At 40.0% G+C, this 26,488-nt stretch overlaps 2 protein-coding genes across 6 annotated transcripts in view; one reads left to right on the top strand and one right to left on the bottom strand.

The window, feature by feature from the left end:
- Window positions 1-26,488, bottom strand: part of dock9b (dedicator of cytokinesis 9b) — a 98,253-nt gene that overhangs the window by 59,476 nt on the left and 12,289 nt on the right. For 2 of the 5 annotated variants that reach the window (XM_088074526.1, XM_088074529.1), the window contains exon 1: window positions 20,904-22,172. The exons of 1 other annotated variant lie outside the window; for it this stretch is intronic. In XM_088074526.1, the coding sequence (XP_087930652.1) occupies window positions 20,904-21,017 (114 nt within the window). In that variant the 5' untranslated portion in view covers window positions 21,018-22,172. Of the gene's footprint in view, window positions 1-7,473; window positions 8,178-20,903; window positions 22,173-26,488 lie in introns of those variants that run through there. 2 more of the 5 variants (XM_088074524.1, XM_088074527.1) reach the window with 1 other exon arrangement.
- Window positions 24,858-26,488, top strand: part of LOC121962685 (bone morphogenetic protein receptor type-2-like) — a 39,852-nt gene continuing 38,221 nt past the window's right edge. The window contains exon 1 of the mRNA XM_042512936.2: window positions 24,858-25,863. Coding sequence (XP_042368870.1) covers window positions 25,785-25,863 — 79 coding nt within the window. The 5' untranslated portion in view covers window positions 24,858-25,784. The remainder of the gene's footprint in view (window positions 25,864-26,488) is intronic.

The following is a 26,488-nucleotide window of genomic DNA, read 5'->3' as shown; positions in this document are numbered from 1 at the left end:
AGTTTTCCATAATCAATCACAACAGACCATATCTGCCTGAATCTCATGTCATTATAAGTCCACACTGATGCAAAACCACGGCAACATACTTGTTTTTTCACGGCTTTAAGAGAGCAGAGTAAATGTCGACAGCCTCGATAGCGTCTGTCTTGTCCGTAACGCTTGCCATTGTTGTTAGTCGAATTGCAACAACAGCATTAGTTCCATCCATAGTGTTGATTGGATGTTTTTTTTTAAATTTTAGCCAAAAACTAGATATACCACCATGCAGATTTATGCCTCTACACAAAAAACATGGATGCTTCACACACATCTTCCCCAGAAACACAGATCTCTGCATTCAGCACAATTTCAATGTGGGCACCCAATGTTCTTGAGTTATGGCCAAAAACATGGTTTATTAGGTAAACATAACCTTGACCTTTGACCTTTGACCACCACATTCTAACCAGTTCATTCTTGAGTCCATGTGGATATCTGTGCCAAATTTGAAGAAACTTCCTCAAGGCCATTTTTAGATATTGCTTTCATGAAAATGAGATAGATAAAAAGGTCAAAGTGACCTTGACCTTTGAACGCCACATTCTAATCAGCTCATCCTGATCAGCGTGAATGTTTGTGTCAAATTCATACAAATTCCCATGAGTTGTTCTTGAGATATCCCATACACAAGAATGTGACAGACGGATAGACGGACAACTCAAAAAGATATTGCCTCCGGCTTTGGCTATTGCAAGACATATATTTTTTTTAAAAAGACAAAAAAATCCCACAGTTGAAAACACAATATCTACCCACTGAACAAATAGTCCAATATTCGGGTCCAACTCTTAAAAAAGAAATTGCCGTTACCTCGACTAGACTGCCAGGTCATAGGTCATTTTTTTGTACATTTTTCAACAAACTTTAACAAATCCTGTGAGTGAACACATGGATTCAGCTCCTAAATTGTTCATTATCTAATGACACGGCATAAAAAATGGTTCTTCTTAAACATCAGTTTCGATTGTCAGATGGATCCTGCATCTGGCTAAAACTGTTGAAATGACCAAAAATAACTGTCAAATTTAGACACTCAATCTGTGTTGATAAAGTTCTGCTCCCCACTGATATTTTGCTTTGCTTTGAAGTGTTCCTGCACCGTATCCGCTGCAGCGGGCACTCACAGCAGGGTCAGTGAAAACGCACTTCCTCCTTATCCGGCTCTCAGACACAACACACACACACACACACACACACACACACACACACACACACACACACACACACACACACACACACACACACACACACACACACACACTCACACACACACACACACACACACACACACACTCCTGCTGCTTCAGGAACAGTTTGAGCTGCCCCTTGTTTCTCTATCCAGTCAGCGTTCTCTCCGAGGAGAATCACTCGCCTTTTATCCTCAAGCAAAGCAGGCGCCTCGGCTCAGCTGTTTTCTATCGGAGAGCGTGTTTCAGAATGATGACATTTAAAGTTTCGACTGAGGAAATACTGAGGATAAATTTATGCAAATACCAAATTTTCTCTCTCTCTCTCTCTCTCTCTCTTATGCGGCGTAAGACACAACTCTCAAACCGCACAGACGTTTACAAGCCACTGAATCTGTCTGACTTAACAAGCATGATTAATAACTCATCCAATTATCTCTATGGGAAGACGAAGTTGGGGCTCTCCAGCGTGCACAGAACGAGAGGGGGAGAGGTGGGATGTCGGGGGGAGGGGGGTGACATGCCACGGGTCAGGATGACTTCAAAGGCCGTCATCTTTCTGTTGCAGTTTCAGCGCCATTGCTCCTAACAAAATGTAGCACAAAGGCGGGCAAGGGTGTGTGTGTGTGTGTGTGCGTGTGTGTGTGTGTGTGTGTGTGCGCAGGGCTCTCTGATGTGTAAGGCACTGTGCATAATTTGCATAACTTGTTTTAACTGTACTCGCTTCAAAGGGACTTGCTGAAACGCACCATTCAGAGAAATAACTTGTGTTAAAAAACACAGGAAACTTCGCGGAGGCTGTAAAAATGAGGTTGCTCATCTTTGCCGACGGGGCACCCGTGAGGAGAGGCGAGATTGAAAAAGCTTTATGAGTTGCAGAAATTACCACCGTGAATAAAGCGGCACAAGTGCCGTAACAAATACAAAAAAGCGTGGAGGGCGGCCATCGCTACAATAGTTACACACAAAGTAACACGCTGTCTATTTTAAGAGGGCATTAGTGCGTAGCTCAAGAGCATAGCCACTCGACCAAAAACAAACGATAAAGATGTGATCGATAACTTCAGAAATAGAAGGCTAACCGTAAGTAGTGCACCTAAAAACAGGACCATTAAAACCGGCAATAAATATGAAATGCACATTTAAAAATAAAGACAGTCAAATAAACAAGACCATACAAACTATGCATAATACAAATAAATCATACACAAAATGGAACAAAACTTGCTGAGATTAATCGATGGCATTTCTTTTTCTTTTGTAAACATCTCATTTTCACTCTGATGTCTATAAGTTGCTTGTTTTTTGCACCAGTTCCTGACGAATCTCGAGTCTGCATCTCTGTACGCTCGCTGTTTGGGGAGTTTTGTAAGTCATTTCCTTTCCTCACTAGTTGATTTGTGAACGCACTTAATGTGGCGGACGCTCCGCGTTTACGTGGAAACGGAGTGGAGTCGGGTAGGGAGAGCAGGGGGTGGTTTGGGAAAGGTTGTTATTTACTGAGACGTCGCTGCTTTTCCTGCTGGGATAGCGCCACAAAATACAGTCGTTTGTTTACAATGACATCACTGTGTTTCCTGCTGAGAAAGTGCCACAAAAAGACGATTATTTTTAACGAGACATTGCAGCATTTCCTGCCAGGACAGTGCCACAAAAAGCAATTAATGTTTTTGCCAAGATGTCGCTACATTTCTAAATGCGGTTGTTTTTTTAGAGACATCGCTGCATTTCCTGCCATGATAGCACCACAAATAGCGGGTATTTTAAGCCAAAACGTGATCTTTTCCAAACCGTAACCAAGCATTTTTTTGTGCATAGACACGAAAAAAGACACGTTAACCACAATGTTGTCGACACGTTAAGTTTCAAAGTATCCGCAACATAATAAAATGCATATGTGATGCATGCACGTTTGTAGAAATGTTAAGTTTTTTTCTGGCGACTGAGATACAAAAACCTCTGTCCTAAGAGACGTGCTGTATGTGTCATACAACAGTTTTATAGCTGTGAGCCTTCTGGATCATTCTGTGGAGCTTTTGCTTTACGACAAAACAAAACTGTGACGCTCAAGCTGGTCGGAAACGTGTCATGTTTCCCGTAGAGTGGCCTGATTATTTTCAGTAGTGCTGGAAAAGATTAAACTTAATCAGTAAACTCAGTGTGTGCTCCAAGAGTATTTCGGGGTGAAGTATTTAAATAAATCTCAGCTGTGTGACCTGGCTGTCCTGTGGCCTCAGCGTGTGAAGGACTGCTGACTGTACTGCGGAGGCCTCAGCGACAGCGTCACCAGCTCAGCGTGATAATCAGCCTCTTGTCACAGACCCTGGCTGCACTGAGGTCATCCCGCTTCATTCACCCACATCTCTGGAGCGCTCGCTCATGCCATCACGCTTCCTCGAGCTATCGCTGGTGCTATGCCAGTAATACCACGAGGGTGTGTGTCTGAATGCGTGTGTGACGGGAGTGCAAAGAAGTTTACAAGAACATCTGCGTAAGAGCTTGACGTAACAAAAAAAAGTTGTTAGAGAGAGAGTTTTCACACAGCTTGAACCCATTAGGACATTTGAGCCTTCCACACCCTTCCTGAGAAGGCACACACACAAACACACACACACACACACACACACACACACACACACACACATATATAGACGTCGAGCGTCACAAAAGTCTACGGAGAATTGCATAAGGGTAGGCTGACGTAATGTTTGGGAGCCAGCTATCACTACAGGCAACCTGGAGAGAGAAAGTGTGAGGGTGTTGCCTGAGAAGAAGTGAGACTGACCCACGATACACACACATATACACACACACACACACACACACACACACACACACACACACGCGCGTGTAGCAATCACATGCATGTTAGCTGCCTGCCCTAAAACTCCTGTCACAAGCCATCACAGTAAAAATGCAGAATGTCCTTTAATCAAAGAAGCAAAAAGCAGCTCTGTCTTGTGGTCAGCGTTATAATGCTATGGCTGCAGGTAGTAGGAGGGAAAAACATGTGGGACAAGTTAAATATGATACCGGAGATGGGAGTTTTCCGAAGTCTCTATGATGTCAGAGCTCTCGGAGGTGCTGAGAGCTCAGCTATGACAGAAACATTAACCGAAGCGCAGAAAGTCCCTGGGATTAGTCCATAGCAACAAGATGTAGATTTATTCAGTCAGCCTGCTGTCTGTTTAAAAAAAAGGGATGATCCTGCTCTGGACCAGAGTGCCGGCAGCTGGTTTTAATGCAGCAGGACTTCCCATAATGGATTATGTACATTCCAGCATACAATATTCATGAGTGCATGTAACAAAACGAGTCAGTAAATACTAAAATACTGCAGAGGAAAACAATATTAAAGTGCAAAAGGTGACTGGACGCATTGCATTAAACTCTTTCGCTCACTCTGTATTAATCTCTATAAACATAAATCAGCATGAAAAAGAAGTTGTTATATCGGAGGCTATCTGATGTCCATTTTAGGTCCATTTACGGTCTTAGTAGGAAATAAATAAATGCAGGGAAACTCACTCTCCAGCTGACTCGGGTGCTTTTACATTTGTTTAACTGTGGATTCATGTACATTGTCCCTTTTTAAATAAATAGATTAGAAATTACAACAAAAAAAACTTTAACATGCAGACACAGACATACATAAATAAACAGTGGTCTACAAAAGTGTGTTTTAAGATATAAATGTATTTATGTATTGTATCACAGTTCGACCGAAAGCCGATGGGTCCTGAAACTGCATCTTTACCAACACTTATCTAACGGTACAGATACATGTGGTGCAGGAGTAAGGCCCGGTCACAAATGGATCTAAAAAGGCGTTGGACCAATAGCGAGCCAACTTGACAATGGCGACCTCTAAAGGAACGAAGAGCCACAATAGAGTCGAAAATAGAGGAAGCTATCATAGTTTTGCTGTGTTTTAAACTCATCTTTCAGAGTACAAACTGCTCCCCAAAGAAAGCATGCTTTTCAGACAGTTATGCTAATCAGAGCCTGTATTTTGGTTGTCAGACTTTGGCCCAGCTTTGGATGCTTCCTGTGTTTTCCAGCTGAACTATAATTAGGATATTAATGGAACGATATATTCCACTGCAACTGCAGATGTTGTTTTTAAAGGAAAGGTTACGAGAGGCCAACCTCAACTTAATGCTCGTCAGGAAACACTGCATCCGAAAGTGATAATGGCCTGCAGTGAATGTCCTTGACTCTAGCAATCCTACTTAACCCCCTCGCTATTGATTGTCCATTAAGTCGGTTTGATTTAACACAGGGCAGGCCGTGGGCTAATGGAGCTAACTTGAGGGAAGTAGCTTAGTGTAGCAGTGCATAAATCCAAGTGGTGGACAACATGGCTACAGACCTAGATTTCACTTTCCTTGCGCAGCACAAGCAAACTCGTGCAAATCCTGAGACGTCGACTTCCCCGCAGCCAAATGAGAAGCTTTTGATGTGCTGCACCAGTAATTGTGAGATGGAGGGCACTGAAAGATATACTTCTAAATCTAGTTCCTCGGGGGACTCTATTAGGAAGATGATTAGCCAAAATTCTGCTGATCAGTGCTGTAACTCATGTTTAATCCGACAAGTCTCCGCTCCGTCTTTAAATTATTCATTTTTTTTACCTAGTTTCCATTCTCAAGAAAGTGTGTGTGTAACACGCATGGAGAAGAAACTACTATGGCTCTAGATAGTGATGATCATACTCAGAAAGAAAAGTGAAAGGATTATTCTCCAGAACCAGGGGTGTAGGTTTTGTTTCAAAATTTAAGGGGGGGGGCACATGTTTAGCAGGGGACTCTGGTCCTCAACAAAGAAATCTTGAGCCTCAAACACTTGATTTTCTGCCTTCTGGTGGATTTTTGAGCACCAATTTTGTCTTTTTCAAGCAGTTTGTCAAAATATAAACTCTCTTATACTACTTTCAATGCACAAAATACACAGGTGTGACGCAGGTCACACCTGTGTCTAATGAGCAATTTAGAGAAGAATCCAGTAAAATCTCATCTAAAATCTACTTACTTTGAGACTTAAACTAACTTTGACATGTCATTTTGAACAGTAAACATTACGTATGTCCTCAGTGGATCGGGTCTGATGACGATGAATTTTTTAATTGACCGGGATCCATTAATTTAAGCACATACTGCGCTAAATATTTTGTTTTAATCCACAATCACACAAGTGCTGTAAACGCAGATTTAATGCAGATATTCAGGTTTTATTGTAATGCTGCTGCTCCAGTAAGTAGATACAGATTTTTTTCCCCGTGTTCAACTTAAGCTGCAACACCACTTTAAGTGGAATTCATTTTTTGGGCATTTTTAGTGGGTTTGATTCCCATTTTCGGCCCTTTGCTGCATGTCGCCCCCTCTCTCTCCCCCTTCACGCTTCACAACTGTCCTATCAATAAAAGGCAAAAATGCCCTAAGGAAAAAAAATCTGAAAAATCCAATCGTGAATAAATTGCTGATTTACAGTGTTGTGTATTGTTATTGCAATGCTACACTAAGTGAATGTGAGAGCAATATCTAAAGACACATTTTATTTGCTTTACTTTTTTTATTTTGTGTAAAAACAAATGCTGCACCAAGTGGAGTTGTGATATGAGCCATATGGAAATACTTTTAGTTTTTTGTCTTTGTAATTGTTGTAAAAATAAAGTATTGCATCGGGACTCAGTACCGGCAGATACTCAATATCAATGTCACTCAAATTAACACAAAGCAATCAGGAGGAGACTCCAAATGTCTACAAAGACATGCAAAAGAATTGCCAAGAGACACAAAACAACTGAAAAAATACATAAAAGGCACTAAATGACTTAAAAGAGATACAAAATGTCATTTAAACTAACCCGTAAGCCATCAGGAAGAGAGAGATCATCAAAATTATGACAAAAAAAAGCACAAGGACAGCAAAGACTCACAAAGTGTCTATAAAAACCCCAATATTTCCTCAAAGAGTCACAAATGTCACAAAATGTCACAAGTATTACATCGGGACTCGGTATCGGCAGATACTCATTATCAAATGACTTGGATCGGGTGCAAAAAAGCTTAATCGGAACATCCGTGGTAAACACACTAAATAATAACTGCACAGGAATTAAACTGGATGAAGAAAAAGCCCAGAAATTAAATAATTAAAATCTCAACTGACAAAAGAGGGAAAAAAGACAAGAAAATACCCTCATACACGAGAGCAGAGAGGTTATATTTGGAAGCAGGTTTACCAGAGCAGTGGTGGGAATCCACTGCTGGGATCCCCTCAGACTCAGAGTTTCCTCCTCCTCCTCCAGAGCCCCCAGCTCCACTGCCCCCTTAACGTAGCCACAGTTCCTCTCAAGGATGGAGCGCAGCCCCTCCAGCAGAACCACGCTGGTGGTGCATCCCATGGTGCCGCCAAACACTCCTCACCACCATGCAGAAAAGACCTAAATATCTAAACTCTTCGCCCAGCTCGATGTCCCGACTTGATCTCTCAACCTTGACCTCTTCCACATGCAGAAAAAGTCCTCTCTCAGGTGTGCCGACAGATGTTCACTCAGGTATCAGTTTCCTCTCCCACAGCCGAGGAGGACTCCCAATCATTCCGCTTGGAGCACAACCGTTGCCTTCGAAAGCAAATCTCAGCCCGAGCGCCGGGCCGCTGAGTCGTATCCTCCTGTGTGCAGCTCAGCCGGGATGGAGGGATGAGGAGAGAAGCTGCTCATTCAGTTGGAGCAGGGCGTCGACTCTCCGACTCCTCTCCCTTCCTTCCTCCCTCTGCTGAGGGGATGCTCAGACGCTCTCACTTTCGCTCTCTCGCTCACTCCTCTCCGCTGCTTTGCTTTCCTCTCCCTCTTCTCTCAACCATGCCATCTCTCTCCATCACGCACTCAAGCCTGTCACTTTCACTTCTTCTCTCCTCCCAGCAGGCTCCTCTCCTCCCTCACTCTCACAGCTTAGTCATTTCTCTGACTCTGCATGCTTTGTCAACAGTAAAAGCAGACTGTTACCAGCTACACACAGTCTCACCACACACACGCACACACACAAACACACACACACTGGCTGCAGCAGACACTGTTTTACTCTTTCTCTCTGCCTCATTCCTCTTTCTCCCTCTGAGAATGAAATTACAAGCGATGCAGTCATCTTTCTGATGTCATTTACATGCACTCCAAGACATAAAAAGGAATGATTTAACATCTCTTGACCTGCGTTGCCAGGCCCACAGCCATTAACGCTCGCTCGGACCAAGCCGCCGCCGAGATGCGTCATAGGACAACCAGGACAAACCAGGCAACCCGCTGCAAATCATCGGCTAATTAACGTCTCTCCCAGCCTCGCATCCTCAAGGGTGTCAGCTGTAGGATGCATGCTTGTTTATGTAAGGCTAATTTAAATGCGCGCACAAACAATTCAGTGAAATTTTTCTCTGCTTCTCTCCGGTGGCTGGTGTAAATATTTCATCAGTGGTTGACACACTCACCTACTTTTAAGTGGATGATGCAGCAAAATGGGCGAGAAGGAAAAATCATATTAAAAAGCAAGAGAGTAGAAGCAGCATTTGGAATCATGGGAATCCTTTTTGTCGGGTTCATGTTGAATTTTTGCAGTGGATTTTGAAACTGACTGAATAGTTAAAGTTGCAGTCACAATAAAATCAAAGAAGCTCAAATATGAGTTGATAAAGAAAGAAGTTTTCAGTTCAGAGCTATGCCTCTTTTAAGCTGTTAACTAGTTTCTGTCATTGCGGTGTTTTCTCATTTAAAAAAGCCTCAACAGCATCCTTTGAACAATGTCATTACATTAGGGCTACCCCCCAGAGGATGCATTAATCTAATGAAATCCAAACTGCACCCCATAATGCACCCAATAACCCTCACACACAGACATCTGCAAACTGGGGAGACCGCAGATTGCACCAGACCACAAAATTATTTCATCAGGATCCACAAACGACATTCATCAGCTGTAAACAGGGAACAGTGGAAGAGACCAAATCCCCCTCAGTCAGCAAAGCAAAGTTAATGCTCTTCTCAGATGCTCATCTTCAAATCTACAAAACAGTCAAGTCTGCCATTGATCATAAATTTACTCCATAAACTTCATGGGTTTTTGCAGGTTTTTTCAGCTTTCCAGTGGTGGTGAGCCTTTAAAGGTACAGTTCACCTCAAGTCAAAAATGCATATTTTACTCTTACTGATAGTGCTATTTGTTGATCAAGATTTAGTTTTGGTGTTGGATGCCATAGAAATGTCTGCCTTCTCTCGAATATAATGGAACTAGATGGCACTTGGCTTGTGGCTCTCAAAACGCCAAAAAAAAAAAAAAAATTTAAGATAATCTACAGATCGTGTTGTGAGCAGTTTCATGTGAGAACTATTTTCTTCCTACTGAAATACACCAACTGTGTCACTGTCCTGTACAAAGAGGGCCGTGCTTGTGAGGGGAGTTCGCAGAAACTGTATGTTTCCTTCTGCGTAGTGATACGGTAGGAAGAAATGGTTCCTACATAAGCATGGTCTGTAGATTATCTGGAGTCATGATTTCTGGGAAGAGACGTCGCACTCTGCAACTCACACAAAAACAATCTAGACCTACAAAGAGAAAAATATGTATTTTTGAGTTTGGAATAAATTATCCCTTTAACCATTTGAAACCTAGACAAACTGGCTTGATTTCTTTCAAAAATATGGGGAGAAGGCGACAAGGAATTTAACAAGAAATGGACCAAAAAAGAAATTATTAAAAAGTTATGAGACAATTACCTAATAATAACAACCAGAATTGCCTGAGGGCTATTGCACAAAACTAGGATATAGTGGATTAAACCAGGATTTTCCAGGTATCCAGGCTGAATTTAGCCTTGACTCAGGTGCATGAAAGCAGAGTCTCATCGGTTACCATGGGGATTTATTCTGTGCAGCTACCCTGCTCTTGACCAGGCTTGTTTAATCCTTGTGCCTGATTTCTTCAGTCAGCTGTCACTCTGATCTGAAAAAAAAACACGTTTCATAATTATTCCATGGTCTTTATTTTGTATTCACTTTTATTAGCCTGCATTAAAATAGACTTTGTAATTCATTAAAGTAAGCCTGCTGCTATCATTTTCAGTGTAAAGTTAAAGGTAACGTGCACACTGAGGGAGATTTAAACCAGGTCCAAACAGCTAAAGTCAGCACTGCTGTCCACAAAACCACCTGTCCTCCTGATCATGTTACTGTCATTAACGGGGACTCAAACCCAAGACCTGCCGGCAGAAACTGATATGATCATCCACTACACTGCATTATCCGCAGTTCTGTGCTTTACACTGATGTGCCTCTCTCATTACTTATGCATTAAATCAATCCCCTATCTTTACTATTTTTTCTCTGTTTGATCATAACGTCCAGATTTACCTTTTTTCCACATTATATGCTTTACCTCCTCATACGTTTCCATGAGAAGCTGCTGCTCACTCTCTGAAATGTCTGCATCATGACACATGTGGTCTACTCATGACAGCGGTGAACGCGCATTAATCCAGAATACTCACACCTGACTCGACACTGACTCTCATCCTGGTTTAGCAAACGTGCAACGCAAACAAGCCTTTTTCCGTTATCCTGGATATCTAAATTCTACGTTTGTGCAACACCACCTCTGGAAAAATGCTTAAAAACCATAATATTTCAAAACATAATTTTAAATATGAAATTATGGCAATTATAAATGTTGTTTTTAAGACATTTTTCTCTAGCTTTTTTTTTTTATTATTTTTTTTATAAACATACTAATTTCGTGCAATTTGTGAAACAATTCCTACCAAGCGACTAACTGCCTTTTTTTCCATGTTGAAAAAGTTGTGAAAGTTGTCTGAAAGCAGCACAAGGAAAGTAATGTTGCACCAGGTTGCAAAGGGGTTAACAACACACTGTTTTTCTTATGTATTAAAAGAAAAACAAATCAGATCCGTAAAGATTTACAGGGCCAATGACGAAATGAAACCCTTATTTCTAGTGAATGTGAAACTGCCATGCTTTAGCTGCATGCTGAAACAATAATAGACACACAAGAGCTTCTTCTGCACCTCTCTAAGAAAGCACAATTCTGTTGCCTTTACATGTTTGAATGCTTCCTGCATGTGCATTTCTGAACGCTGCCTCCTGAGCAGCAGACGGAGAAAGAAGATGTGCATCACTGCTGCCTCCCACAGGCTGCTCCTTGCACTGCAACAACACCGAGGCCTGATGACTCACTGGAAAAACAGACGGACAATGCTCCTTACCTCATTTTTTCTAATACATTTTTGGGAAGCACTCTCACCACATCCACATGAACCAAACAAAAATACTGGGTAGGGATACGTAATCATGAAAGCTTTGCCCAAAACATAACGTGACCCAGAGAGCACGCAAAGCAGAGCAGTGATTCAAAAGACGGCACGGCAGCCAAGTTTTGACATAAGGCGCATGGAAAAAATATCTAGGGATTTGTTTTGCAAAAAGTAGTCCTAGGAGACTTTCACTACTCAAGGTTTTTTTGCAAGCAGGTTTAGAAATCCATGTCTGATTAAACTGCATTAATATACTGATTAAAACGCCATTTTTTACATTTTTTATCCTGATTTGTGAAACAAGACTGAGGGGACCAAAGTGTCAGGGACCCTCTTTTACCTGCAAAATGTTCCTCAAATTAACACAAAGCATTCAGGAGGAGACTCAAAATGTCTACAAAGACATGCAAAAGACTTGCTGAGAGACACAAAACACCTACAAAGAGACACAAAACAACTGAAAAAATACACAAAAGACACTAAAGGACTTCAAAGAGATACAAAATGTCATTTAAATTAACCCAGAAGCCACCAGGAAGAGAGAGATCATCAAAATCATGACAAAAAAATGCACAAGGACTGCAAAGACTCACAAAGTGTCTATAAAAAAAACCCAATATTTCCTCAAAGAGTCACAAAATGTGACTCACTAACTATAAACTGACACAAAATGGCCCAAAAAAGAGATAATGTTTCCTCAAAGAGACACAAAAGCGACAATAAAAAAAGTCACTCAAATTAACACTTAATCAACTAATCACTGCAGTTAATTTAATTTAATTGTTTTAATTGTTAATTTAATTAATCACAAAGCATCATATTTTATAAACTCTTCTCTTTGTCTTTTAAATGCAAAAATTTTAATTAGTAATGTAACTAAAGCCGTAAGATAAATGTAATGAAAAGTATAATATTCCCTTTTGAAATGTAGTTAAGTAAAAGTAGAAAGGCTGAAAGTAGCATGAAAAAAAAACAACTCAACTACAGTTGTACCTCAAATTTGCACTAAAGAGTAATTGAGTAATTGAGTAAATGTACTTAGTTACACATTTTGTTTTTCCATTGTAATTTCATTATATATATATATATATATATATGTGTATATATATATATAGTGCAGGTTCCTTTATCTCAGGCACATGTGCCAATAGTTTCATCAGGGACCTAAATTCAGGTGAACAATAGTTAATGTTAGAATCTGGGTTAGACTCGTGATTCTGGTACTGAGCGTCTCATGAAAGGCCTGCAGGTTATCTGGCAGACCAGCACAGGAGCCTTGTGCACAATGAACAAAACAAAAAAAAAGAGAAAGAGATTTTGGCTGTGTTCAATACTCTTCATGGCTAACAAACCAGTAATGAGATAAACAAGTGCACTGCCGCTGCCTTTTCCTGTAATATATTCTAAACCAGGTCACTGCTTAATGTGCTCTAATTCTACCTAACTCAGCCTTAACTTTCACATGGAAGGATGCTCCGGCTGCCAAAAGGACCATGAATGTTTTCCACACTGAAGTGAAACGTCTATTTTTGCACAGGGAACTGGGTGTGCAACTGTGTCGACGGGGTTTTTTTTATGGTCACTGCACAATTTTTGCAGACACGACTGGCTGCGTTCACAGCTGATTGGAATAGCAACTGTTGTGTTAATCGTGATTACATTAAAGACGTGAAGTTAAAGGGGCACTACACCGATTTAACACATTTAAGTCAGTTTATTTGTCAAAGTGAGAACTTTTCAAGTCTGAGAAAAAAACCCTGATGATGTCACGGTGATAGGATGATGTCATCGGGGGACTTCAGCTCAGGGAGACAACATAAGTGTGTGGAGGTGCAGAGGTGCAGGTCTGTGGTATCAATCGCATTATGAGAAATGAAGGTCTGTGTTTTTGGTTTGGGTTTCACCCCCGGTGTCTGGTAGGAAAGTAAAAGTTAGTATATCTCAGCCTCTGCTGTTTCAATTTGGACTTGGTGTTTTAATCTGTTTCCCAACACTCCTGCATCGGTATGAATGTTCAATATCAACTTACACCCTTTTAAAGGACAATTTCCTGGTGCAAAAGGACTAAAAAATTAAAAGATCTCCTCTATTCATGTGCAAACACTAAGTTTTGAGTTACTCATATATCAGTATAGTCTTTATAATATGCCTAAAATGCTATTTATTGCAAGGCTGTAGCTATGGAGTCGGACCTAAACTGCTGGGGGGGGGTCCAGACCCAGATTATATAATAATCAAATGCACAGCCACAGGGTCCAGATTTCTCACAGAATTACCACATTTTCCATTTTCTTTCCCAAAATGTAAACAATACATTGACTTTGGACACAAATACCTAAAACATTTTGCAAGAATAAACAGAAACGGTGCATCAAAATAGAAGCTCTGTGCGCCGGAAATTCACCGTACATCAAAATAAATAGTATTTTTTCACTAATTTACCACGTTCTCAAGTGCTTTGCAGTCCATTCAGAGTGGACAAGCGACCCACTTTTTGACGGCGACTCACCAGTGGGGAACCACTGCATTATATTATGTAAATATGAAATAAATGAAAGCTTATACTGTCTACAAATTTACACAACATGACTGACACTTTTCTCAGACTGTGGACTATCTGACAAATATAACGTAAAACGACATTAACGTTAGTTGAATAGAACTGTAACTGAACTGAAGAAACTGTAGCAATAATATTGACAATTTGTGACGTTTCTTTATGATTATGACTTTGCTAATGATACGTCTTGACAGTGGCCATTTTTCGATTTTGGAGGGGACATTTTAAGCGTTTTGGAATATCGGGATGGATGTGTAACCCCCAACATACATTACAGTTCCTGCCTTGATTTCATGCAAAGATAAACTTTGCACACTTGCAAACACATCTTCACATGTATCTATTCATGATCAAACAGTGATTTTGTGTTTTGTGCAAATTAGCAAATGCCCGCATGCTAAAAAGCTGATAAACAATCACCATCGGGATTTTAGCATGTCATAGTGAGCATGTTGGCATGGTGACAGTTCAGCCTCACCGAGCCCAAATCCAAACTTCATACTATTCTATACAGTATACCGCGTACGAATCATCACAGTATGCTGTTTTAGCAGTTAGTATATAAAAATAAACAGACTTTTTGTATATTTTTACTTACAAAAAATTACACAATGATGTGATTTTAGCTGCAATCAAACTGCTACTTTGGATCTGCTAGTTAATTTCCCAGGAGACACAATAATGTTGTTTTTTTTTTCGAGATGTAATACTTATTTTTATTTATTTATTTGTTTTGTTTTCTGGAGCTGTTTCACCACAGCCCACAGTTTACTGTAATGTTTTCCAGCTGGGAGCAGCATCAGTGCTATTTCACTAGAAATGCTCTTCCATGGTCTGTTTAACCTTACGTTTAGATTTTAATTTTGTTAAAACGCTCACTATTACACTCTATGGAATCTGCATGCAGTAATCTGAGGATGGTCATACCAGCAAAGACAAAAAACTGTGACTTCTTAAATAATACACTGTCAGCACAATGCTGATCCCATCTCCAGTATTTCATCTTGAGTCTTTTACTTCAAGAATATGATTTAGCAGCCTGGTCTTCACCCAAAAATTTGATTCATGGGCCCAGACATTTTTTCCACAGTAATGAGATAATAATTTACAACGTTCTGTTGGAATTGTGGGAGTTTGTGAGACTGTCTGCTCAACTAGAAATTCAATGTTACTGTCTGCTCAACCTTGGGCGTATTCTTCCAATAAACAACAAAGGGAACCTCAAAACACTGAAGATGTTGCAATAAGTTGAAATCTCCCTTACTCGCTCTCTTGAATCAACACTGCGGGCCATCCAACAGAAACAAAAACACGCAGCAACTATCCAATAAAAACGATGTGGCGCTCAAACAAGAACAGACTTTTTCGTTTGTAAGCCTGCAGGCTCCAAAGAGCGATCACAGATCTCTTTGGCTGAATGTGAAATCGTGTCATGAAGCAGGGATTTTGTTACGCAGTGATGCTGAATCTTGCTGTTTTGTGTCAACCTTAAAGGAGAATTGAAGGCTCACATGCAGGCGGGGTAATGACATACAGGACCGTCTACATGCCATGAAAGCAAGCAGACAGCGGGATGTTTATGCCAGTGTAAGGGTGGTAACGACAGAGAATGAGGTAGCCTAAATAAAGACGACATGTAAACCGCACGCACAGAAAAGCCCAGGCCTCAGCGATCAGCGGCAGCAACTCGTGACACCACAAACCCGGCAGACGACCAAACGCCCCGCTTCATCATAGGTCCTGTATCATGACACGGATATAGGTCAGCAGTGCTAAAGCATCTGCAAATCTGCAGATTATCTCTGCCAGGTTTTTTTTTTCATGCTCTAATCAGAACAAATCCTCTGAAGTGGGAGTTCACGCTTAAGTGAAATTCCACAGTCTGAGCTGCAGGTCTGAACGCTGCAATAATGGGAGGTGATATTAAGGTATCAGAATGCACTTTACACTCCAGAGGAAAAAGAGAGGAGCAAAAAAAGACAACGTGTGTGTGTGTGTGTGTGTGTGTGTGTGTGTGTACAAGTTGATCTGACTTCCAAATAATCTTGGAAACTGATTTCCTTGAAAAAGGAAAGCTTACTTTATCCTGTTAAGTTCTTGCAATTTTAAAATGACAGCTTTATTACCTTGTTCTTTTCGACACCTGAAACACACTGCCTGCATGAGCGTCGCAGAACCTAATGGTTTTTTTTTGGGGTTTTGTTTTATTGGCGCCAGGCACGTCTCAGTTGCCTGTCAGCCACAGCACCTCTAGAGAGATGGTGGATCGCTTTTATTTTTCCACATGCCGTACGCACTTGTTAGCAGAAATAGACTGTGATAATGGTGTTTTGGTAATAATATCTACTCTACACCATCTTGTATTACAGTTTCTATGTCTTTATCTGTCACAGAGATGAGAAAATACAAATAAATCTGTTTTACCAAAACTTTCCTGCTTCCGTTTCAAAATAAAAGTCCTCTGAGGATGTCTCTGTTGACAGAATCCCATCAGTTGTTGATAAAAGGCATTTTATTGTGAAACATTTGCAGGGCTGTGTTGTTGACGATGCAGGAGCTGCATAACTTTGTAAATGAGTGGAATATGTGCTCATAAATGTGGAAATACAGTATTCATAGCAGCAGGCCGCCATGCAGAAGCGTCAGAGCAACAACGCCGCCAGCAAGAACATCGCAGGCGTGAAACAGTTCAGCTAGGTTTCTCACGCATGGAGTGTGTTCCAGGCGTGAATGTTAGCAACTTTTGTAAAATAAGTTAGCCTGAATTTACTGAGAAAAAAAGTAACCAACTTAAAATGACTGCCTCAATCAGTGACGCATAAATGAATTAAGTTAACAAGTTTGATTAACACAAAGGCTTTGAAATTGAGTTGAGAAAACTTAATTGATTTAGGTGTTACCTGAAGTAATTTTTTTAGTTTTTTTCTATTGAGCTGATCATGACAAAGAGGATTTCACCAATTATTAAGTTAGGAGTAATAGCAGTGCCGACACGAGGTCTGTGTCAAACGTAAAGCCAGAAAGACGTGACCATGGGCAGCGCAGTAATGTTTCGATTTCAGATGTCGTTGGCAACCACACTGCTAAGTTAGAATATCTGCAAGTTCTGTTTTTTTAACATGTCTATAAACAAGTATGACTGACTTGCAATCAGCAGAATACAGACACAGATGCAATACATAGTTTTATTGCAACAACTTCACAAAATTATGTAAACTTAACAATTAGATAGAATTTAAACATAAATTAAGACTAACGGTTATATTTACTTACATTTACCATCGGTTCAATTTTTTAAAAGTAAAATCAACTTGTCAGAGTTTACAGTGCAGAGACTCTCATTCAGCACGGCAGCGACTGGGCGGAGGTATAAAAATCCTGTAAGCAAGCATTCCCCACAGTTGGAAGTGATTATTAAAACTGCAGGGGCTGTCTTTACTGCTCTGCTGCTCGGCCTCCACTTTACGGTATAGCACAGAGCCAGCCACGCCTGCACTAACTATGGCGTGTGTACTGCGAGCATCTAACTGGCCTGATCTGGCCTCAGTCTTGAATCTAGATGATTTCTCACATATGCAGGTATTCATAATTAATGCTCCCTTGGGTGCTTAGTGTGACACTAAGTTACAGAGGAGAAAGAGGGCGAGTTTATAAATAGCCGGGACACCTACCATCATCTAATCCATTATTAAATACAGCCCAGGGATCTGATCTGACATCCATTATGCCACTCAACAGTGGATTTAGGCAGAATTAATAGGCCACTATGACAAAATAGACAAGTTTGAGACTAAATAATGGATTTCGTTTCATGTATACAAGAGAGAGGAGTATCTAAAATTTGACACTTTCCTTCATCTTCAAAAGAACTCCCTGCATCCTTTTGGTTTAAACTTACAAAAGCAGTTAGATCAGATCAAAAAGTTGCCACATGAGCATCCCACCGCAACCCGAGGCCCTCCAACCTGCTCCTAGCCGGGTGAAATCTGAGCTGTCGAGGAAATACTTTGATGTCTGGCATACTATATATATGTTTGCTTTTGCCATACCAGCATGTCGGCCTCAATGTCAAATGGGCAGGGGAAACAGCTGCGCCATAAGTACACAGTCAAAAATAGAGGTACAAGCAGGAGTACGGTTTTCACAGTAGGACCATAACTGCACATAATGGGACCCAGATGCGTACCTTGTGATCCACCATAAAGGTACAAAGTCGTTTCTATTAGCTTAAAGTACACGTTACTGCTCATTCAGCCTGAGCTTAATGTACAGCTGCCAAAGGTAGTTAAAGGGGCATTCGGTTTACTCGTCAGTTACAGCAAAACTCGGCTCATGAAAATAATCTTGATTATGTCATAAGTCGCATTGACACTGCCTGTTCAAGGTGGGAGTATAGCGCCATTATGCCACCTCGCCGTTCTGTATGTAACATGCGATTGCAGAAAAGTGTTATGTTGACGACCACAGCGCTAGAGATTTAAAAAGCAGCTTTTAGCTATTAAGTTAAAGAAGAAGAACAGCGGCCATAAATGTCCGCAAACTGAGAAAACTATGAGATTCGGGAGCTCCTTAAACTCCGAGCTGAGGACGAGATCAGCCGCCAAATAACAGAAACGGTAAATAATTGTTATTGACATGTTATGCAGTGGGTTTTTTTGGAAAGTGCTGCCGATGCAAATATTATATGTCACACTAGAGACCAGTACTGTGCATACTGAATGGACTGCATACCACGGAGGTAAACACACAAGCTAGACGCTCTTTGGTGTATGCAGCAGGTGAGCGCTCCATTGGAACAAAAGGCACCAGCTTAACATCTGGTATCTACTTATTATTATATATCTATGGCTTGGAGAAATTAAATACATAAAAGATGTGCGAATGACAGCGGTAGTGTTTGATGGGTGTGGGCATTTACAACGCAGCGAGGGTCTAACCAAATATGTTATTGGTTTCACTATTGGCAACAGTGTTTATAAAGCTTGACTCTTTAAGAGTAGCTATCCCTTTAAAGAAACAGTTCAATGTTTCAGGATGTGCACCAACTCACTTTCTTATCAGGAGCTGGATTTGAAGATTGATAACATTTGTGGTCTGTCAAATAAAACCACAACCAGCAGCCAGTTAGCTTCTCTTTGCATAAAGATTTGCAACATGAGGAAAGGACTAATTTGGCAATCCATATGTGAACCAAAACACAAAAAACAACTCCGTCCTGGAGCCTCCAACAATAAAGGTGGTAACTAATGAGCTGCCATATAGACACACATCATTCTGCGCAATGAAATGTTTACCTCTGCTCCTCTTTTTCTGAACACATAGGCTCACAGTCTGTACTATAATGGCAGTGATGCACAGTATGTGAGGACACATGTCCAACCCCAGAAGAAACACATTAGCACTGTCCACATTACATGGACCCCTCGTCCGCTCTGCAACATTTGGAAATTAAACCAGCAAGTCCAGAGTGATACGACAGAATTTCTGCTTCACTCCCACTGTGCTATGGCTCCTTTTTGAGCTGACTTTATTGGTACACTAGGACACACAGATGCGATTGACAATGTAACTTGACGGTTAGGGTGGGTTTTATTGCTCTCAAGTCTCATTACAATTGAGACTAAACTGTCTGAGCCTTTTGATGACTTTATTACAAGATCAATACGCACACTGGGACCGTGGAGAGAGACTGCAGCTGTAATTGACAGCAAGAGCTAATAGTTGTGGAAAAAAATGGCATATTGATCACCATTATGAAGCAAGACACAGTGACAGGGTTAGTCTGGGTAAGTCCCTGAAACTGAACTACCAACAATGCAGCCTGAAGGAACAATAAACCCTGATCAAATATTGAATTATGAAGAAATGCAACCTATTTTAACACAGAGGAAGATGTCATATCTATGCCATCATTGTCCTCATTATTATAAACAAATCTAATGAGTATATGCCATGCAGCCCACATGCAAAACACAGACGGTGTGTCTTTGGCAGTTTTTACCTTCGTCATTACTCAGCTCTTTCTGTCTAACCTATCTGGTTGCAAGTTGCACCTGAGGGGTCAGATGACAGGTGAGCTAAAAAAGTGTGCAGGCATTCATGTGTGTGTCGTCTTTCTGGTCCCTTTAAACTTGGTGGTGTATATGTCAGTTACCTGGCAACCCCTTTGAGAAAGTTGTAACAATGGACACCTGGTAGAGCGGGGACATGGGGAATATGCACCAGCAAGTGACGGCATAACCACAAAAATGTCACCATTCTCAAAAAAATGATGTTAAATACTTCAAGTTTTCCTAATAAAAAAAACCCCATACATGTTTTTTTTTTAAATAAAATAAAATAAAATGGTTTTGAAGCAAAGGATCAGTTTTGTAGCCTCTATGGTTCACCATTGTCTGAGTGCATTGATTAAAGTTGTAGTGTTAAAAAGACTTTTTTACTACAGTATATAAAATATGTTTTAAAAAAAATAAAAATAAAAATAGAAGAGGGAATATTAAAAATATAAGAAAATATTTTCAAAAAAATACATAACAGATATATCACTTTAAATAGAATTATGCAAGTGCTTCAAGTTAAAAAAAATAAAAAAATAAAACACAGTTGGATTTGTAACAAAACCATATAATGGTAAATGTTATCGGTATTAAATCATTAAATTCTAAGGGTTTGGTTCAGGTTTAGAAAGGTGCAAACACACATCGACGGGGACACAGTCTTCTTCACGACACCCCCACAGTGAGCATACAGTCTTGTTATGTGAGTACAGAGGAGTCAGTTAAGGTTTTTCTTCTTACCACCAACACTGACGTCCTGACAGCCTCGGAGACGCTTTGCCTCAGCTCTGCGGCGGTGCCCGGTTTGTTAAGCCCCCTGGTAAACTTCCTCGCCTCAGGTAGAGCAGAAGCCATAGTATAGTCCACCTTTCATGAGACAGCCAGGTACCGAGGACAGCAGGCTGCGGCGGCAGCTCCGAGCGGCGCTACGACGGCTGAAATCCTGCGCTCCCGGCTGCCCGACGTGCGTAATAGCACCGTGACGCTGTTTTTATCCCGCCATCGCGCCTCTCTTGAACTTCAGCTCGGTCAAAAACGGAGACAGCAAACCGGGTTACCACAAGATGACTTCTCCGGTCAGCAGCAGTCTGAGAGCAACATCCAGCGGCTGCTATTCTCTGTCCCGTCAGCGGAGGTCCCTGCCGAAAACTGGCACGCCCCCCATCCTCAGTGATGCCCAGTGGGACAGCACCGTGAACCAGCCCTGCGATCATATTTAAAGGCTATACGTCGAAACTGGGATCATGAACGCATCGTTTCTACTGTGAGACTTTGGGACAGTCCACACTGTAAAACATTAAAGGTTATTCTAATTTAAAATAATTTTAGAAACAATATGGCCTTAATAAAGGTTAATAATTATAAATAGTCTTTTTTTTATGTCCAAGTGTTACGTTTTCTTGAAATGTAGTTAAATTTACTTAATTTTGTTGCAACTTGAAAATGACTGTTTTTTTCAGTGTTAGCGACTTCATTAAACCAAGTTATTCTGATTTAACTTGATTATGACAAAGGATTTCACCACTGATGAAGTTAGGTCTGCCACTTCTGTTTTGTTAACATATTTAAGAAAATATAAATATGATTGTATAGTTGTTAACCAGCAGAAAACAGATATACAGCACAGTAAACTTGGTAAGCTGAAGTTGCTAAAACTTTTAATTTAATTCAACTTGAATTTTTTAAAATTGTAACAACTTCACAAAATTGGGTAAACATACAGTAAGAGTTTTAAAAGCAATCAGTTTCTAAAACTAGAATAAACTTTTACAGTGCAGCTACCACTGTAAGGTTTGTTCTATCTTCAGTATCACTGTAATGTTTCCATCATGATGTCAGAGATTTGGATGTTTAGATGTCAGTTGATGCATCAATTGTTGTATTATTACAGGCTGCATTAAGTATTTATGCTGCACTAAAGACTATTTTGAGGATATATAACTGCAAACTGCACACTGTTGTGCTGCAGGCGCAGGCGAAAATTGCCACCTGCAGTAATAAATACTGTTTAAACCCTTCAGTCTGTTCTTCGGGCTTTTAACTCTGTATAAAGTTATGTGACCGCACAGAGGCAGTAAAGTAACACTGAGAGTTGAATAACTGCTGATGCCTTCAATAACAATCGGAAATGGCACAGTTGAGCAAGTCAACTTGTGAAACATTGACATCAGGGCGTAAATCGAATGTAATTAAGTACATTTACAAAAGTACTACCCTTAAGTATAATTTTTATGTATGTGTACTCTTGAATATGTCCATTTAATGCCGATTTATACTAGTACTACACTACATTTAAGAAGTAAATACTTTTTAATCACTGGATTTATCTTGAAGCTTATGTTACTAGTGTCATTACGAATTAAGATTATTGATGCAAAATATAAATAAACTAACAATACATCGTTTGGCCTTTAGGTAAAGCCACCCAGCATCATACAGAGTAATTAAAATTAGCTCCATATTTACCAGCTGTAATTAAAGTGATGCAGAGATTAATGCACTTCTAATTACCATTCAAAACAATTATAATGTTCTGACAATGGCCATTCTGTAATATAGTACTTTTACTGTGGGTACTTTAAGCATTTTTTAATGGTAATACTTTTTTACTTAAGTAAGATTTTGAATACTGGATTTTTACTTGTAATAGAGTATTTTTTCACTGTAGAACTGCTACTTTTACTTTAGTAAAATATCTGAATACCTCTTCCAAAACTGAATAAGACAATATCAATGGTAATAATAATAATAATAATAATGTAAAACAATGTAATGTAATCAGTTACAGTTTCTGTTAAAAAATCAAAATGTTAGTGATAATAATAATAATAATAATAATAATAATAATAATAATAATAATAATAATAATAATAATGATAATAATAATAATAATAATTCTGAGAATAATAATGATTGGGCTATTGACATTTTTTTTTACTATAAATTAGCTATTGTTTATCTTTCTCTGTGCAATATATAAAATAAGTTTGCATATTGAAGCAGCATTTTCCCTGCAGGTAAACACTAACCATCACAGAAATGTACAAATATCTTGGTGTATTCCTCGACTGTCATCTCACTTATCGACGCCACATTGAAAACCTCAGTGAGGAGCTCAATCAGAAACTGTGAGTCTATAAAAAGATCAGACCCTCTCTCACCCCTTCTGTTTCAGACACATATCGACACGCAGTACCTCTCACCAGTTTCCTATTGTCTCCCAATTTGGTCCCTCGCCACAGAGGAAACCATTGAAGCAACAGCAAGACAATAGAGCTTACAAGATCCATGGAAAGCTTCCCCGCCGCACTGCACTCTCACAGTCTACCGCCCCGACTTTACAGAACTGTACAAAAAACCGAGCCAGATCCCAAACAACAACTCCAGTCCTGCACTTACTGCTTTACTTCCAAGTCACAACACAAGACAAGAACGCACCACTAGATCACTTTTACATGCACTTGTTCCTGTTTCGCCTCATAAAAACAGTTATGTCAGAGATCATTCTTTCCCACCTGGACCAGATCTGGATTACATTCGAACAATAACCTCTATTACTCATGTTAAACATGCATATAAACACTCTCTGACAGAAGGGAATACCTGAAACTACTGGTTCAAATCAAAAACCATCTTGCTCACGCCACTTAAGAGCCAGTGTGGCTGCCTATGTTTTGTTATTGTTTTGTCTTTAATGATTATTTCTACTTTTAAGTCTGTGCCTTTATAAATACATTAAAAAATGAAATTGCACAGGTTGCATTCTAGGACAGAGTTTCAGGGACACATTGGGGAAAAACAGTTTTTTGAGACTTCAAGAATAAATTATGAGAAAAAAACGTCTGATAATATGAGACTAAAATTGTAGTTTTACATGAAAAAAGTTGTAATTTAAATTTGGACTTTACTCTCATAATATTACTAGTTTATTCTCATAAAATTACGATTTTATTCTTGTAAAATCACAACAATTTTTTCTTGTAAAATTACAACTTTTTTTCTTGTAAAAATCTGGCTTTATTCTCATAATATTAAGACTTTTTTTCTCATAATATTGCCATTTAATTCTCATAAAATTGCAACTTTTTTCCTTGTAAAATTACTTGGTTTTGTTTCTTGTAAAATTCTGATTTTAGTCTTGTAATATTGCAAGTTTATTCTCATAAAATAACAACTTTTTTCTTGTAAAATTGCACCTTTTTTCCTTGTAAAATTACTTGTTTTTTTCCTTGTAAAATTCTGACTTTAGTCTTGGAATATTGCAAGTTTATTCTCATAAAATAACAACTTTTTTTCTTGTAAAATTACAACTTTTTTTCTTGCAAAATTATGACTTTATTCTCGTAATATTCCGACTTTTTTCTCATAATATTCCGACTTCATTCTCGTAACATTACGGCTTTTTTTTCCCTCATGATATTACAACTTTATTCTCGAAATTACAACTTAATTCTCACAACATTGACTTAATTCTCCAAATCTAACTTTGTTTCCCCTGTAACATGGCCCTAATCCTCCGTCGTAGCATTCAGATTACTTCACTGTTTTCATAACATGCATGCTCAAACTGAGTTTGAGTCTTTACAGTGTTTTCAGTAAACTAAGAATTGCATGGAGAGCCTGAACGCAGCACATGTTTCCAGGGTGTTTTATCCACAGTCTGCGACACAGCGGCGCTGCAGCACCCCTCCTCTCTATGTAGGACTGTCCTCCACCCCCAACACCAACCCACAGCAACCTGATACCGGAGACGAGCGGTCCAGACAAGCCTGCAAACGAGGCGTTCCCAGCCGCCCAGCCTGTCTGTCTGTCTGCCCGGCGGAGCTCAGAACCGTCAATGCCAAACGCTGCAGACTGCCTGGGGGAAGATCACACCGACAGATATCCAGTCCCTCAGTCCGGAGGAACGTTAATAATCTCCGTCTATCGCCAACCACAACAGCTCAACGTTGGCGCCGATGACTTGTGAATTATTATTTTTTCCCATAACGAAGATCGTGAAATGAGACGGGACGCGGAGAACTAACTGGCTAGCTGTTAGGCTAACATCGGTTAGCTTCCATAGCGGTCTGCTTGCAACCCAACCGAGCTAATCGGCTAACGTTTATATGCCAAATTTTTGTTAGTTATGTCGACCGATCGCGCAGTTTTTTGAAGCGATCACCCGAGAATGATCTGCACGTATGACAAGTAGTTGTGCATCGGTTGTTTTTAGCGATATTTAGCTTCTTTGATTAAGTTTTCCAGCACCAGACAGTCGCCCGAGGCAGCTAGCATGCTAGCTAGCAGATATGGACGTTGTGGGCTGGCTAGTTGTAGATGGCAGATCCGCCAAACAAGTTAGCTCCTCGGTGTCCGGTCTGTGCGGGAGTCGATAGCACGACCAACTTTTATTGGCACTGAATGTTGGTTATCAATCAATCGATCCCGACAAAACAGCAGCTCTTTTTCGCATCGTTTCTCAATGTGCTGTTCCGTGCCCGAGAGATCAGTTCAAGTTATTGAGCTGACGTGAAGAGGAAAAAGGGCTGAAAACAAACTGCGAAATCAGAGGACCAGAAGAAGTAAAAACAAGACTTGAAGGAGCTCAAACTACGAGACCAAAGTCGGTGTAACGCTGTCATGGCTGTGGGCCGAATCACGATGAAATCACTCGCTAATTTCGGGGTTTGCCTGGCGATTCTCCTGACTTCTGTGGCGGGTAAGTGGCTTAATGTTATTAGTGAATTGATTTTTTTGGAAAGAGGTAAATGTGCTTCTCATGAATATTTGATGCTTTCCTTTTGGTTTCTGCTGCCTGTATTTGGTGCAGATGTTGCAGCCTGTAAAATGTGAGCCACTTTTGCCTTTTCCCAAATCATATATAGTCTTTTATTTGACTGGGGAAGCTCTAGTGTTGATCATATTTGTGCATTATTTAGTAGTTTTATTGCAGATCCTTACAGGCATAATTTCCCTTATTCAGCAAATCCTCCCTAGAATTTCTGTAGGAAATGCCTATCTGTCTGTCACTTAACTATCATTTCTAGTGATGCATATAGAAATATTGGATTTTGTGCAGACATGCCGATATAAAAACAACCAATCTGGCCCTTTACTAATCCCAATATTGATATATCAACTTTTATTCCCACCTGATTTTAGTGATCAAGTCTCCTGTAGAGGAATTGACATATTTTGCATACTCTTGTGGCAGATGGACACACAGAATATAATGCTTTTTTTCGTGAATGAAATATTCATTCATCTCATGTAAAATAAGAAAAATACTTCAACTTAGGGTTGATGTTTTTTCATGTTCACTTTGTCAATAATAAAAGAACAGT

Source organism: Plectropomus leopardus, chromosome 24 (assembly GCF_026936395.1).
Source record: "Plectropomus leopardus strain MGB_pleo_1.0 chromosome 24, ASM2693639v1, whole genome shotgun sequence".
In the NCBI taxonomy this organism is placed as follows: domain Eukaryota; kingdom Metazoa; phylum Chordata; class Actinopteri; order Perciformes; family Serranidae; genus Plectropomus; species Plectropomus leopardus.
The sequence above is the reverse complement of the archived record's forward strand: the minus strand, read 5'-3'. Positions and strand labels throughout refer to the sequence as shown.